This window comes from Balaenoptera acutorostrata, chromosome X (genome assembly GCF_949987535.1).
Source record: "Balaenoptera acutorostrata chromosome X, mBalAcu1.1, whole genome shotgun sequence".
Taxonomy (NCBI): Eukaryota; Metazoa; Chordata; class Mammalia; order Artiodactyla; family Balaenopteridae; genus Balaenoptera; species Balaenoptera acutorostrata.
In genome coordinates, this window is record NC_080085.1 from 60,945,282 (window position 1) to 60,961,410 (window position 16,129).

The 16,129-nt window shown below is 50.7% G+C and overlaps 1 protein-coding gene across 5 annotated transcripts in view; it reads left to right on the forward strand.

Annotated features, from left to right (window-relative positions):
* Window positions 1–14,177, forward strand: part of DLG3 (discs large MAGUK scaffold protein 3) — a 55,406-nt gene extending 41,229 nt beyond the window's left edge. For 2 of the 5 annotated variants that reach the window (XM_057537869.1, XM_057537867.1), the window contains 10 exons: window positions 1,743–1,919; window positions 2,166–2,241; window positions 5,087–5,132; window positions 6,845–6,886; window positions 8,177–8,227; window positions 8,824–8,925; window positions 9,715–9,887; window positions 10,283–10,392; window positions 10,727–10,818; window positions 11,892–14,177. In XM_057537869.1, the coding sequence (XP_057393852.1) occupies window positions 1,743–1,919; window positions 2,166–2,241; window positions 5,087–5,132; window positions 6,845–6,886; window positions 8,177–8,227; window positions 8,824–8,925; window positions 9,715–9,887; window positions 10,283–10,392; window positions 10,727–10,818; window positions 11,892–11,998 (976 nt within the window). In that variant the 3' untranslated portion in view covers window positions 11,999–14,177. Of the gene's footprint in view, window positions 1–1,742; window positions 1,920–2,165; window positions 2,242–3,058; window positions 3,159–5,086; window positions 5,133–6,844; window positions 6,887–8,176; window positions 8,228–8,823; window positions 8,926–9,714; window positions 9,888–10,282; window positions 10,393–10,726; window positions 10,819–11,891 lie in introns of all 5 variants that reach the window. The other 3 variants (XM_057537870.1, XM_057537868.1, XM_007184967.2) reach the window with 2 other exon arrangements.
* The last annotated feature ends 1,952 nt before the right edge of the window (window positions 14,178–16,129 follow it).

A 16,129-nucleotide genomic window follows, 5' to 3' on the forward strand; every position in this document is an offset into this window, starting at 1 on the left:
TTCTTTTCCTTACTATATTTGTTTTAATCTTTGAAGTCCATAATGACATTTAGTGTTTCTCATTGTCACTTAGGATAAGGTCTTCACCATGTACGTGTTCGTAGGAAGCTCTGACAGAATAGCTTCCTTGCTTTAGGACACTCAGTTTCGAATGCAGTGCAAACGTGTTCAGATTTGATTCTGTCACACAAAGCCCAGAAAGAACCTTGGGGATGGAGGGCCTCCTTAATCTGCTGACCTCAGCCTCTCTCCTTATTGCTTTGAGTGTGTAAATTGAGGGAGATAAAGGGCTTTTTGTCAGAATTTGGGTATTTTCATTTTCAAATACTCTGACAGTGACTTCTTAAGGATTCCATTTTAAGAAGTTTAAGATGTAGATGGGTGTTTCACGCTCCACAGTTTTATGACCTTCTGCATTTCATTTGGGCCGGCCTGCACATGGGGAAATAGTATGTTTTACTTTGCAGCTTCCCTCCGAGCCACAGACCACTGTATTGCAGGTAGAAGTCTAAGTCTTGGAACTAGTTCTGGGAAATCTGCTGGGCTGTATGTGCAAAGGTGTTAACAGAGAATACGAAGAAGACAGAGCCTAGATTGCAAGTAGAAAAATACAGACTTCTCACTGAAATCACCCATTTGTGGTGACTGCGTATGAGGAGAGATCCAGTGGATGAGAAAAGTAGACACTTTCATGTAGATGTGTTTGTTCCTTGAGCAGGGGAGCTCTGCTGTCAAGTACCACCAGCTTCACCAGAGCCGAAGTCAGCGGTGTATCCTGAAGGATTGAGCCTGTAGCTTTGGTTTAAATGTTCCTTCAAATCCACCCCCTTTCCCTGCTATCTCATCATATATGAGGTCAGATTAATGTTCCTAAGTCTCTTTTGATGTGTCACTTCCTTACTCCCAAATCTTCAGGGGTCACTAGATCAGGTCTATTCAAGACCTTCCAAAATTGGCCCCAGACCTTTATTTCCAGCCTCATTTTCCATGACTCTCAGCTGCAACCAAGCTGGTTTCCTCCTTTTTTTCAAGCCTAGATGGAATAGCTCTCTCCCCACCTTCTCCTACCCTCCCCTTTAATCTTTACTCTGCATGTCTTGTCAGAGGACCTGGCTTCTGTCCCAGTTATTTTGGTGTGTGACCTCAGTCAAATTATTCTTCCTCCTTGAGCCTCCGTTTCCCCGTATATGAGAGAGAGAGACTGAACTGGGAGGCTTCTTTATAGGGGCCCCTTCAACTTTACCCTTGTGCGGGTCAACATCAGCCTTAGCTTTTTCTTTTGCTGCCCCAGGATGCACGGCCCTTTTCTCTTTTGTATTTCTACAGCATTTACCATTCATTGTTTGGGATTGTAGTTAACATTTTTGTGTCCTATCTTCAACTACTTTTTAAAGATTTGTTGTAAACTGAGACAGCCCATTGGCAGAGCTAACTTGTTTCCCTAGGATGTGGCTGAGGGAGAAGACTAGCGAGGGTGTTCTGCTTCGGACTCACACTTCATGTCCAGAAGCTGGGAGGAGATGGGACTCGTGAAAGATTGTTTTCCCTTACGCCCCTTGTTGGGAGAATGGGATATTTACAATGTCAAGACTGAAAGAAGGATGCAGTCTCCCACAGAATTCCTTCTGGTCTGCTGTAAGGCTGCTGGGTGTGTGCTGACTCTTTGGGTTGGCCTTCCTCTGTCATCCTTCCACCTATTTAGGGTTGAGATGACCATTTCATCTTTCACTGTTTGTTTCCAGGGCCTTGTTTGATTATGACCGGACTCGGGACAGCTGCCTGCCGAGCCAAGGCCTCAGCTTCTCCTATGGTGACATTCTACATGTCATTAACGCCTCTGATGATGAGTGGTGGCAGGCGAGACTGGTGACCCCCCATGGAGAAAGTGAGCAAATTGGTGTGATCCCCAGTAAGAAGAGGTGAGTCGTCATGATCATGAGCGAGGTTTTCCTTACCCTGTTCCTGGTATTGATTTCTTTTTTACCTATTATACTGTAAGTTGCTTGAGAGCAGTGGATGTGCTTTATTACTCCTTTTTGGTAGAGAGTTGGTGCTCAGGACATGGTTACGATTCAGTGAGTCAAAGATGGCTGCTGTGCCCACTGCAACCCACTGCTGAGACCATGCACTGGCAGTAACAGGACTTCTTTCTGACTCCAAAACAGGGTGGAAAAGAAAGAAAGGGCTCGATTGAAAACCGTGAAGTTTCATGCCAGGACGGGGATGATTGAGTCTAACAGGGTAAGTGGGGATCCCCAAGGAAGTCAGCCATATGTGAAGAGGCATAAGAAGCTTGAAGTCTGTCTGGTGGATAAGAGAACTGACGAGCACAAAAGAATATCTCTTTTTCAGGGCGCTGGCTCTGTCCTATCAGAATACTGACTGCTTTTCACAAAGCAGAGAGAGCGGGCACCCAACCTCTACAGCCAGTATATACTCCTCCCCCCTGAGTAACTGGCTCTTGAAGATGTGTTGGAGTTGGACTGTTTGGAAGGCTGACTTTCTTGGGGCACATGAAACCACTTGTGGGTGTCTCCCTGGCTGTAGACCCTTTCGGAGCTGTGGGGACCCTGAACAGAGCCTGGCCTCATCATCCAGCCAGCAAGGCCAGCCCCAGAGCTCCGACCGCCCTTCAGACCAAACGAGGCATGAGGGCTCTCTCCATTCACCCCTTTTCTTCTGTGAGCTTCACAGGCCAAAGAACTTCCGGAGCGGTAGAGGGAAGAGAGACACGGAGTAGATGACTCTGTGTGTATCAGTGGCACCTTAGGGCATGTGTCCAGGAGGCTACAGTGACCTTTATCCTTTAGGAAGTACCAGTGAGTGCTGTGAGTCTGGATTAGGTAGAAACCTCTAACATCCCTACAACATTTTCCTGTAAACATAATTTTCCTCTTACATCAACTTTCATTTAATCTCATAGACTCCATTTGTGAGAGATGGTCTTTTGTTTAGCTCACCATTGTCTCCATTTTAGTTTTTCTTGCATGCTTTAAAATCCATTGTTCTGTTTTTTTTTTCTTCTGTCCTTCCCCTCCATCTTCATGTTCTTTCACAGTCGATCAAAACGAAACGTAAAAAGAGTTTCCGCCTCTCTCGAAAGTTTCCATTTTACAAGAGCAAAGAAAACATGGCCCAGGAGAGCAGCGTACAGGAACGTAAGTAGCAGCAGGGAACAGAGAGCAGGCCACCCACAGCCCCGCCCTCTCTTCCTCATTTGCACCGAAGACTGGGAAAGTGTGTGTGGGTATGGGTGTGGGTGTGTGTGTGTCCGTGTGTGTTGGTCCCCCTGTCTATCTGCCATGTGTGCATGCGTGTGTGTGTGTGTGTGTACCTGCTTATTTGCAGAGTCAGGGTAGAAATTGGTCTTCACAGGGAGACGTTGGGTCTTTTTTGTCCAGCTCCTCGCTCTGAAAGAATGTTGGAGGCTCTGAGGTAGAACTGGTCCCAGGGCTTGCCCACCAGGAAGTCGCTGGCACTGGCATTGGGAGTGCCGGGCTGAGCTCTGCTGTGGTGGTGATGAGCAGTTATCAGCCACAGTTCAGAAAAATGGTTTTTCAAGAAAACCAAGTCTAGGGACTCAGTGTTGCTCTCCTGGCTTCTTCCTCTTGTGTTTTCTTTCCCTTATCTTCACTCATCTATGTCAAGAGAAGAGCCTTTTCTTCCCTGGACACATGGAGTTGGGCCTCCTTCTTGAATTACACACACATGCATATGTGTGTAATGCATAGGGATGTTCACACAGCTCTAACAGACTCACTGTCTTCCCAGAGTGTTACAGAGCCAGCTTTCAAAATAAAATCCTGCTTGCTTAAAGGAATTGACACCGAACGGGGTTTACTAAACATTGTCCAAATAAAGGTTTATTGAGAAACACAAAGCTGGTTGGATAGAAAAGGCCATAAAGCTGGGCTAAATGAACTTGCCATCCTGAGAAATATTCTCTTTCTACCATGTGCCTCAGAAATTAACTGCTCTCACCCTAACCTTAAATACCAGGTCAGGCTGCTAAAATATTTCTCACATGGCTCATGGTGAATTGTAAACCTCTCCTCTTCTGCCTCACAAGGAGGGGTCTCGGGGTCCTGAGCTGTTGGGACAGCAGGAGACTGACTAGTTCCGATAGGGAATGTCCTTTTTCTAGGCCAGCATGTTTCATGGTCATGGGATACATAGGTCATCAGCGTCTGGGGTGGCCGCCAGTAGATTACAAGGGTGCCCTCATCCAGATGCTGGTTAGGGCTCACAGTCCTGGGCAGCTCAATAAGAAGCACTAGGTGCAGTAGGAGGCGGTCTGAGACAGAGGCCTGAGGTGAGGTCACCACAGTTCACCAGACAAGTTCCAGAACTTCCGTGCTGAGCCCAGCCTGGGGAGGCTTCGCTGTTGGGCGGCCCAGCTGAACGGGGGAGGGGATTGGCTGCTGGATAAGAGTTGAAACTGCCTAGTGCTTATTCTCCAGAAGCTGAGCTCATCCCCTGTGGTCTGCACAACTCAGGTCAGCTTGGAAGCCCACACCTCAGACTGCATGAAGCTTTCCCTGAAGGGTTTGGACAGAGTGAGTCAGTATTGGACGAAAGCTCCTTGGGATGATGATAATTCTGCCGGCCTGTCTGCCACACATAGATGTTTGATTTTTCATTCACCCTCAGAGGGAAATGGTGATTTCAGGGGCAAAGCAGAGATGGCTGTGTAACTACACATTTAGTCAAAGCAGGTGCTCCAAGCCTTGGTAAGTCACCTGTCTGTCCTGTCGGCCTGTAGGCTATATATAGACCACCTCAAAAAGGTCATCCACTCCAGGGCCTTTTGGCAGCAAATTGGGCAGCATGAAGTCCAGGTATCATATATGACCTGGGATGTTCTTTCTGTAGCAAAGTTCTTAACCTGGCTATATTTATAGGTCTTCATAGTATTTCATACTTCTGTCACTGATGCTCACCTGGCTCTGTATTCTTCCTTCCCCTTGTCTTTTTCTCTATTTTCTGTCTTCTTCCCAATTTTTTCCCTCCCTCCCTCCCTCCCTTCCTCCCTCCCTTCCTCCCTCCCTCCCTCCCTCCCACTTTGTCCTGCTGTCTGTGAAATTAGGACTTCCCTGGGTTAAGTGACGATTATTATGGAGCAAAGAACCTGAGTAAGTCAAACTTACATACCGTTAACTGTATTTCTGGCATGAGTGGAGTTGCTGGGGTTGGGGTATAGGGGACATGGGTGAGGGCAAAGGGCGGAGGGGAGGGCAGTGAGAGAATTTGTGAGAACTGGTACCACAGCAGGAGGAATTAGAAGTGGCTCTGAATGTCACACTTTTGCTCTGGATCCCTGGTACCCTAATAAAAGCCTATCATCCATGTCTCTTTTTTTCCTTTTGTACCTTGAAATGGTGTGGAGCCGTCTTGGCATCCCACCTTATAAGTGAGGGGGGGCAAGAAGTGCTTCTCCAGGGGTGACCACTCAGCTCATCTCTAACCTATTGTTGAGGTGAGGGGTACCCGCCCATTGTATTCTTCTTCCAGTGACACAGCACTAAAGAATTGGACTTAAGAATTAGCTGTTTCAGTCTCTCTAAACAGGGGGTAAGAGTACTGTGAAGCCCTTTACCCAGCGTACATCTGGGATGTCCCAGAAGGTTCAGGGGCCTCAGCAGATGGCTGTGGGCTGGCTCCCCACAGAGCATCTCTAAGGGGCTGAGCGGGTGGGAGCCTCGACAGCATTTTCTGGACTATATATATTTAGTGCTTTAGCTTGGGAAAACTCTGACCAACCTCTCCCCTCTGGAAAATAATCCTAGACTTGAAAAAGGAAGGGACCTAGATGACAGGGCCTTAGCCTCCCTGCTGTGCACACAGGCACGGGCACACACATGCGGCCGTGCTGGGCAGGTTCTGTTAGTGGATACTCTCCTTCCATAAGTAATAAAGGCATGAGGGTAAAGGAGCTTCATCGGGGGGTTGCTCAGGAACTAGCATGGGTGGTGACTCAGCCAGTCCTTCCTGGGGGCCACAGCATATCACGGTCTGGAACAGTGTCATCTTGGCTGAAACGAGCAGTGTCTCACTCCATAGTTCGTTGTTTCCATGTTTCATCTTCATTCGCCTGTCGTCTTGGGAGCGATGGGCTTTCTTTGGGCCAAACTGTGCTCTGTGCCTCCTGTGAGTGCGACTGCTGTGCCCGCTCAGATGCAGGGAGGCCCCAACAGTCTGAGACAGGAGGATCGTCTTGTCTTCCCAGTGTTCTTCTTCATTTGTTGTCTCTGTGTTGTGACGTGTCTGTCTTCTCCTGGACGGAGGAGCATCCCCCTTCACCGCTGGGGCCAAGCCCTCTTTCCAGGTAGCAGTGGCAGGAGGGCTGTTGGTTCCACCCATTGGCCAACACGTCATTCCCTGCTGACTGCTCAGCCAACCCAGTGCTTAGCCTCTTAGTCCTGCACAATTCTGTACTTCAGGGGTTCTGTGTGGGGAGGAAATTCAAGAGCAGCCTGGTCGCTGGGCTTCCTTTGCTACTGTCACTGCCCGTCTAGCATTGGGAGGTGCATTTTGGGATAGGATTTGGAAACCGTCCAAGTCAGTTCTTCTGATTCAGATGAAGAGGATGCTGCCAAAGATTGGAAGCTGGTAGTCTATAGGGAGGGCCTTGGCAGCCCCAGAGGGCCCTGGGGACAAGTGCGAGGTGGCCGGGGCTCAGGATTGGAGCTGTGCCTCCCAGCTGGTAGCCTGATGTGGCAGGCCTCCCGTGGCCTGACTTGGTTGGCAGCTCAGTGTCTGGCTCTTGGAGCATTTGAGTTTTGTGCCGCGTGTGACCTCTCAGTGGTGTGTTCTGAATCGGAGTCTCTTTCTTGTTGGCTTGCAGAGGGAGTGACATCCAACACCAGTGACAGCGAAAGCAGTTCCAGTAAGTGTGTGTCATTCTCCCCCATGTCATGTAGCTCTACCACGTGTCCCAGCCATCCTCATTCCAGTGTTGCACGGCTGCCATTTCTGTTCAGAGGCTAGTGCTTCTTTTAGCCATGTACACTTGGAGATCCTGGAAATGCTGTGGCCATTTTGTCCTTATGGGATGGGGTTTAGGCTGTGGGTTAAAGGGGAGAGCATAAGCCCTGCAGTTCTGGCCAGGACCTGACTTAAAAGCTTCCCTGGGCCCTGGGAAGGCTGAGCAGCCAGTGAGCAAATCCCTGCCATAGCCACTATGGGCTGTAGGTGCTGCCAGTTTTACAGATTTGCTCAGAGACCGAAAGAAGAATGGCTCCTGTGGGATATTGTTCTGAATTGCCTTTCCAGGTCACTAGTACTTCCTGGGTTAAGGCTTGGTGTCCTTACCTTTTAGCTGGGCTAAATGACCAGATGACTGCCCAGTTTTCCTTCAGAGATCCTGTGACCAGGCCAGAGAAGCCACAATTCAAGCTGCATGAACTTTGAGACTACTGGCCTCTCAGGAGTTGTGGCTGGAGGCCCTGAGAATGCATCCTGGGGCTTGATGCAGATATCGCTGCCTTCCCCGGCACTGCCGTCGGCCACTTTGGGACCTTCTAGCGCCCAGTACCACGTCGCTTGGTGACTGTTTTAGGAAGAGCTCATCACTGCTAGGATAGATGGAGCTCTACCGTGAGGGGAGAGCGGTGCTAAGCACTGCTCTTAAAGGGCACTGAGGACCTTAGCCCAGCCTTGTGCCACTTTTCTGGTTGCTTCTTCCAGTGAAGGGGAGATAGGTAGACCCTTAAAAGGGGCAAAGTTTAGTTGCATCTTTGGGGACCTGCATGAGTGCCCTGACTCCCTTGCCCGCGGATGAGGGGACACAGGCAGTGTGTCTCGACCAGTTGATGCTTTCCTGTGATTCTCACCAGAGCAAGAAGGCACTGAGCACAGTAGACTATTACCTATAAGAAGAGTTCGGAGAAATTGAGGTGGCTTTTGGTGGAGGCTTCATGGCTTCTGGGTCATGTCCCTTTGCTCAGCTATATTTCACTGAACAAGAGGACTCCTGACTCCTGTCCCCGGGGCGGTGAAGGTCTTCCTGTGCTTTCTTGCCAGTGGGAAGTAGACAGGCCCAAGGGCAGGTGTTAGCAAGTACCAGCTGACAAGGCTGTTTTCTGGCAGAGGCGGGGGTGAAGTGAACATTGTAGGGAGATGAGGACACAGGGAGGCAGATTATAAAGTGCTAACATGTCTCCCTTTTTTGTTGCAGAAGGACAAGAGGATGCTATTTTGTCATATGAGCCAGTGACACGGCAAGAAAGTAAGCCCCCTTCTGAGAGCCTTGCCTTTGAGCCAGTCTGGTGGTCATGGGGCCCGGCCCAGTGGTTGGCCGTGGCAGCAGAGGGGTGAAGGTGGGGCAGTAGGAGGGCATCCAGCCCCTGGGTGCCTCCTTCTCATCTACTTCTTCCTAGTGTTAGAGAGAACAGGGAAGGCCACCCAGTGTGCATCCCTCACTATACCTTTGCTTGCTGCTGGGATGCTTTCCGAAGGATAGGACGGATTGACAAGGATGGCAGAGGTTGATTTCAGTGGATGTGGCCACTGCTAAAAGAGAGGCTCCGGTCCCTCCCTTCCGTGGCTGCTCTGAAAACCCTTGCTCAGCTGTTGGTGCCCATGCAGAGATTTCTCCTGAATCTGTCGGAAAGGGAGAGGCTTCTGATTTCATACTTGCCTTGGACTTAGATATTCTCAAACTAAAGGCTCTTTGATGTCTTTGTAGTTAAAAGGCAGAATGGCCGAAGATGTGCTCTCCCATCTGAGCAGTGGCTCCAGAGCCTCAGTGCTCCAGGCAGACGGGGAGGGACAACAGGCCATCTGGTGGGGGCCTCACTGACTGTCTCCGTGCTTGCTCTCCAGTTCACTATGCAAGGCCTGTCATCATCCTGGGCCCAATGAAGGACAGAGTCAACGATGACCTGATTTCGGAGTTCCCGCATAAATTTGGATCCTGTGTACCACGTAAAAGCCCAGGGCATCTTTGGGAGGGAGGCGTTGGTGCCCTGGGAATTGTTGCTCTGATGTTTTATGGAAAGGACCTGCAGCCAGGTTCTAGGGTTCTCTGGGAACAGGGTGCATCTAACACCCTGGAAGAGGGAGTTCCCTGGTGGTCCAGTGGCTAAGACTCCATGCTCCCAATGCAGGGAGCCCAGGTTCGATCCCTGGTCAGGGAACTAGATCCCACATGCCGCCATGAAGATGCCGCATGCCGCAAGTAAGACCCAGCGCAGCTGAAAAAATAGATAGTTTTAAAAAATGTAAAAAGAAAAAACCCACCCTGGAAGAGATTAGGCAGCAACGCATCCTCCCAAAGCTGATGTGGGGAGGATTAAGACATCAGGCCGGCCTGCTCACTCCCTTGGAGAGGAGTTTGAGTGGTGGTGGTCGGGAACGATTGGACGCTTGGGGGTGCCCCGCCCACGAGGTGTGGGTGCGGCCCGCTGGTCGGCTTGTGAGGCTTGCTGGCTCCTGTACCACGTTTGGCACCCTCTGTCTGCCAGACCCTGGCCCAGGAAACCCCACCTTTCTGGTCCAGTTGAAGCTAAAGCAGATAGCTCCCAGCTTCTAACCTGGCGGTTAGAAGAGATGTAGGCAAGACAAACTTCTTCCCAGCCTCTTTCCCCTGACTCATCTGAAAAGCACTGGAGTGGCCCTGGGGCCCAGCGGTGGTTGGGGGGAACAAGTCAGCTCTCGGGGGCTTGGGGCAGGTCGTTGTCCTTGCACCACAGAGCGTTTCCTCTCTTCCTGCAGATACTACCCGGCCTCGGCGTGATAATGAAGTGGATGGGCAAGACTACCACTTTGTGGTCTCCCGAGAACAGATGGAGAAGGATATTCAGGACAACAAGTTCATCGAGGCAGGCCAATTCAACGACAATCTCTATGGGACCAGCATCCAGTCAGTGAGGGCAGTTGCAGAGAGGGTAAGGAGAGAGGCGGAGGCAGTGGCCCTACGAAATTACCCTCAAAGGGAGCACAGAAATGCTCCAGCCAAGGTGCTGCGTGGATCCTCATCCTTCCAGCACATGGCCTACCGAGTGGCAGTGCTGACCAAGGCCACGCCCGCTCCGCGTGTTCCCAGCCCCGGGTTGGAGGCATCTGTCTCCTCTGCGCAACTCACCCCAGGGCGTCACCCACCTGCAGCTGCAGATGTGGCCTTGTCTGGGTAGTAGGAGCAAAATGTTGAGCCTGAGTACCTCAGAAGTAGAATCTTCCGGGCCTCTCTGGGCGGCCCCATGTTTCCCGCAGGCGGATGTTTGGGTTAGCACAGTGCGTAGACAGGGACTGGGTGCACTGATGCCAGTCTTTGCTGTTTCAGGGTAAGCACTGCATCTTAGATGTTTCTGGCAATGCTATCAAGAGGCTGCAGCAGTCACAACTTTACCCCATTGCCATTTTCATCAAGCCCAAGTCTATTGAAGCGCTTATGTAAGTATTTGCTGAGACTCTCGGCTAGGAGAGGGCCCTGGAAAGGAAATGAAATATCAAGTGGTTTGTTGGGCAGGGGTAAGACCCAATGGGTGCTCAGTGGAATGTCTGCGCCCCACCCTGTTCACTGGGGGCTCCTTTGGATTCGAGTGCTCTTGCGTGTATTACTGGTTGAGCTTTCAAACCTTCCAGGTTTGAGGAATGCTGAGCCTTGGGCCGCTGCTGCTCTCAGAGGGCAGCTGAGCAGCTTTTCAGAGAGACTGGAACAATCCCTTATGTTAATCAAAACATAGAACCTAGTTTTGGGTACTGTTTTCTTCCGTGTCTTTGGCAGGGAAATGAACCGACGGCAGACATATGAACAAGCAAATAAGATCTATGACAAAGCCATGAAACTGGAGCAGGAGTTTGGAGAATACTTCACAGGTAAGTCTCCCCATTGCACAGCTGGGGTAACGTGGGAGCAGCTGGGCACCTATTCTGTGAGTGTTTCCAAGAGGCCCAGACACCTTGCACAGAGCTTCTGGGTGCTTTTGAGCTCAAGCATTTCCAAAGTACTCAAGTGCCCTCCAGCCAGAGGAGTTTAGCCAGCTTCTGGTATCAACCACCATCACCAAATGCTGCCTTTGATCGTTTTTGTTCGTCTTCATGTCCCTCCTAGATTGTAGGCTCCCTGTTTTAGGTTGTTTCCCTCCCTCCCAGGCTGCCCCATCCAGCACTTGTCCTTGCATGTTTTATGTGCTGAGTGAACGTTTGTTGATGATGATGATTCCCTGGCGTGGTGTTCAGGCTGTCTGTCGGTGTGTGCACACGCGTGCGTGTGTGTTTATATGGTCACCTACTTTAGAAGGGTCAGTTCCTAAAAGGTTGGGAAGGTTTCTGTGTAATATGTTGCTTACCTTTTGAAGTACAGGGACATATGTGTGCAAGGTGGTGCTGAGTAAACTCTAGCTGGTGGTGCTGCAGGGTTACCGGGGGACAGGATTCATAACTGTCCTCGCATACCTTGGGTCTTGGAGCTCCCTCTTCTGTTAGCATCCATGTCCTTGTTTGTCGGGTTGACCTCTGACATGGAGCAGATGTGACGGCCCCAGGAGCACGGCACCTTGCCAGAAATTGTGGCTTTTTCAGCTCTTGCTCTGGATAACCAGGATTTTCCACATCTTCTGGTAAGGCCGTGTTAGAATTACCAGCTGCCGGCCTCATGGCAGCCAAGAGGGGCATGATCTACAAGGTCTGGCATCTAATGGGTGCTCAATAAACATTTTTGAAGAACACATTTTCCTACTAATTGCTGCTCAGTCTCACTGTCTTAGCAAGTTGACATCAAACCCCGGGCCTGCAGTGCCCGCCAGTTTCCCCAGTGCCCTGGGCTCCCAGACAGCCACCTAGTGAATGAGCGGGGCTGAGCTGTGGGACAGTTGGGATGGGCCAGACTGTCAGGGTTTGGGGCAGGGGGTTGCTGTGGAGCACAGTAATAATTCTGTTTTCCTCTTCAGCCATTGTACAGGGTGACTCACTGGAAGAGATTTATAACAAAATCAAACAAATCATTGAGGACCAGTCTGGGCACTACATTTGGGTCCCATCCCCTGAAAAACTCTGAAGAATCCCCTCCAACCATTCTATTGTGAACAGAAGAAATCAAGTCCCTCTTCCCTCCTCCCTCTTCATTCCTGTCCCCATGGGGAGAACAGATGACTACTGTTCTTGTCTCCTTTTTAGATATGTCCAAAAAATTGAGTTTTCTAGTCCTGTTCTGTTTTTTTAAATTTTTGTTTTGTTTTAGTTTATTTTTTGGGATGATGCCATCTCACTCATCATGTGACTGCGCCCATTCCTGCATGGACCTTTCCCAAGCACTAGCACAGGTGCAAATCCATCAGAGTCATTGTTTTCATAAAACCAAGCAGAAGCGAAGAGAGGAGGACTGATGGAAAGACAGACTGGACAGCTGCGCGGCTTATGAAGCAAGCCCCGCGCACCCCGCGAGGAGAGGCTCCCAGGCTTTGCTACGATCTGTACACTGCCTCGCGGCTTGGGACAGCGCGGTCATGGCGACAGAAAGTATCTTATTTATATATAGATATATATATGTAATTTATATAAAATATATAGAAATTATTATATATATATATATTATACACTCTCATATAATATATATATATATTCACACGCATTTGGACTAGAAAATCTATGGAGACTTCATCAATGGTACTGTGTTATTAGAGAAATGCTTTAATTTTCATATTCCAATCAGATGGCATCTTATATCCCAACTGGTTGGGGAGGGAGTGAAAGTGGTAGTAAGTGCTGTACCGAGGGCACCCGCATTGGTCATTCTCTTGAGAGCTGGGCTTTTCTTTAGGAGGGGTCAGCCGGAGAACGGTGAGAAAGGGCTTTGGCCTGGGGGCCAGAGGCTTGGAGCTGTGACCCTAGAGCCGATGCTGCCCTTGGGGCACAGTCAGGCCCGCGTGTGGGGAGCGAGAGAATGGCTAACGGTGCTCCCACCGTATTAAATTGCCGATTGTTTCATGCCACCTGATGTGTCTGCATGAGAGGTTTCCTTTTTGTTCATTTTTAAGCTGCTGTTAAACCAAAACCATGTTGTGCTACTGTGTCAGCCTTTTCATTCCTCCAAATTTTACTTTTACTATTTAAGTGAATGTGTAGAATCCAATTTGACCGTGTTCTAAAGGCTCATGATGTTCTGGAGGAGCCGGGCCTCGTGATAGAGTAGGTGACCCGGGCTTGGCCATCCCGTCAGCGGAAAGGGAAGTGGGGGCAGGTGAGAACCGACAGGAGCTGGGCCTCCTACTGTAACGTGTCCCTTCACTCACCTGCCAGGGACATGCTGGGCTCAGCCGAGGCCCTGTCATGGGGCCCACTGGCAGGGACGGGGAGTCACTTGCCTTCCAGCTCTGCGCTGGGACAGTGGGACGGCCCTGAGCTTGGCCAGCCGCGTAATGAAAAGTTTGATTTGGGTTTTTTTCGCAGCTGCTTCATATGCCCTACCTACCCCAATCCCTCACCAACAGCTGGTAGCTTACTGTTTCTTCAAGAAGAAAGTAGACTTCGATGCTGTCAATTTGAGCTGTAGAGCTACGATTCACTTACTGTTGAGATGTGAAACCTTGTTGCTTTTTCCCAGAGTCAGACGGCAGTGATTGTGGTCAAGGGGGTTTTTCTCTGACCGCAAATGCAGGCGGCAGGTGTGGCCCGGGCCCCGCCCCACCGCACCCCACTCCACCCCACCCCACCCCACCATGCTCCTTTGAAGCCACCATGCCTCCCTCAGCTCCACGCTGGAGGCACGACCCAGGGGAGAAGAGCGTGGACATGCTGGGCCCCAGGGTTGAGCCTGTTGTTTCCTAGCCCACTGTGTCACAACCGGCGCAAAGCATACATGTCGAAGATGCTTTGAGCGCTACCAGCCAGATTTGGGAAGTCTGTTAACAGTTCTCCTACCAGCATGATGAGGCTAACTGTAAAGTGTGGGGCCCAGAATGTGGGTAAAGAAAGGGCAGCAGCTTTACCTGCGCAGTACACTGGATTGGAGGCAAGAGGGGTAAAGTGGTGTCCGACTATGACTCTGGGGAGGAGGGGGTGAGCTGGGAGTGTTGTTGATTTCTCTGATGTTAAGTGATGTAGTCTGAGTGACGCTCAACCCTCTACCCCTCCCAGGGAAGAAAAGCAGAGATTCAAAGCAAGCATGACACTAGTTGGTTTACCAGTGTTCCTTCCAAGGAGACATATATTTTTTAATAAATGATAGTTGCAATGAACTGTGGCTCAGAGACCTTCTTGAAGTAGTTGAGAGGGGAGGGTGGGGGCACAGCAGTGGGGAAAATGGCCCAAACCTTTGGGGGCCAAAAGGCTCTCTGCTTAAGTGACTGTCAGCTGACCGAGTCAGGTGTTCCTCTGGATGGCTCTAGACTCCTGTGGTCATAAGAGGTCCTTTGTGAAAGCTTTGCGCTCAGTCTTCTACCCCACCCCCCAAAAACGGCCTCACGGGTGTGTGTGGAGGGCATCCACGGCCTTCGGGGCAAAATGGCAAAGGTACACAAAGACAGGAGGTGCCTAATGCAGCACAGATGTTTGTTAGAGAAAGCGGGAGCCAAGGCAGGAGCAGAGAACTGAGTAATAAACATGGTAAGAAAAAGCTGGGCTCCCAGCTACCAGAAAGCATTAGGGCGCAGGGGGAATGGGGGTGAGATGGGCCCAGGTTGCAGAGCAGGGTGGCAGTCACCCCGGCAACCCTGTGACGAGAGGAGGAGCGCTTAGAGCAGGTGCCCGTGACGTGGCTGATGTCCCTGTAGCTTGTGTGGAGAAGCCTGAGGACGTCCTGCTGTGGTTCAGCTCAAGAGCGATGACTGAGTGTGTGTGGGCCGAACCACAGCAAGGACAACAGTGCTTAGCTGTTTGCAGGGTGCTTCTCTTCACACATTCTCTCATTTGCTAGAAGGCAGCCTAACAAAAAGGAGTCCCCAAAGTGCTCTGTGGGGTTTTAAGGAAATCCACCTCCTAAGTGTAAAGGGCACAAAGAGCTGGCCTCTGATCCCTCTGTGCTGAGACTTTGGCTCCACAGCTGCTGTCCCTCCTAGAGGCAGCGCAGCTGAAGAAACGCAGCCCCGGAGGGAAGATGCTGAGCAACTCGGAAAGAGCAGAGGTGGACACCCTGACCCTGAACTCTACCGCCGCCTTCTCCACTGGGAGGCAACGCCGCGCTCTCTCCCCGGCTCTGCTGCTGACAACGCAGCCAGTCCCGCCCCAGTCTCTTCTGTCTCTGACATTCCTAGGATGATGCTGGTGACTACATAAAATATTTGTTCAGATGCAAATGACCAACTTTGTCTTAAGGTGAAAGTGGTTCTAGAAATTAGCTAATGAAGGCAAAATCTTTACCAAAACAAGTGTGGAAGTTATGCTCAAGGATGAAGCTAACACAGATACAGAGGAAGGTAGGGGTTGGGCTGCAGGACTGGGAAGAGACTACAGGGGGAGTATCCTGAGTGGGTCCAAGTCAAGCTAAAAAGGATGGGACTGCACAGGGACACTGGGCTCCTTGAGCAGAAAGGTCAGTACTAAAGGACAACGGAGCCCTCTCCACGGGGACAGCACTTGCCTGGCGCCAACCACTGGAGGCCCACGGTGTCAGTGGCTGCTGAGAGAGCCTTAGCTTTCTCAAGGCAACCCCACGAGCGAGCGCCTGTGGGAGACGCTCACCTCAGCGCTCCCACGTTTTGCCCTTCATCCCTGTTCCCGACTAGGGTTTCATGGCCTCGATGCCACTAATCCTCTTACCCATTCAGTCAGTTCCGTGGCACCTCTAGGACATTCTATTATTACTGCAAGTAACTTTCTGAAGCCCAAATTCCAATTTCCTCCAAAGCCTCTCTTCCTCATCACTTCCCAGAAACAGCAGAACTTGGCAACCCCCTTCCCCCCACTCCCCGCACACCTTGGTTCCTGCCGAACCAGTGGGGTCTTGGTAGCAAGAGCTTTCGCAGAGGATAGTCTGTTTCAGCTGTGAAGCCCCAACTAGATTTTATCTGAAACGCTGAGCCTATTGTCTCAGGGTGATACCCACTGGTGGTTTCCACATTAGACCTAATGGACTCCCTCTGCGTCCTGTCCCTCCCCGGCACTCACACTGTCACCAGAAGCATCTAGCGCACGGCAGACTGGAAAGTGGGTGGTTTGAGAAGGAGGATTCAGACCTGCCTGCTGGTGGTGA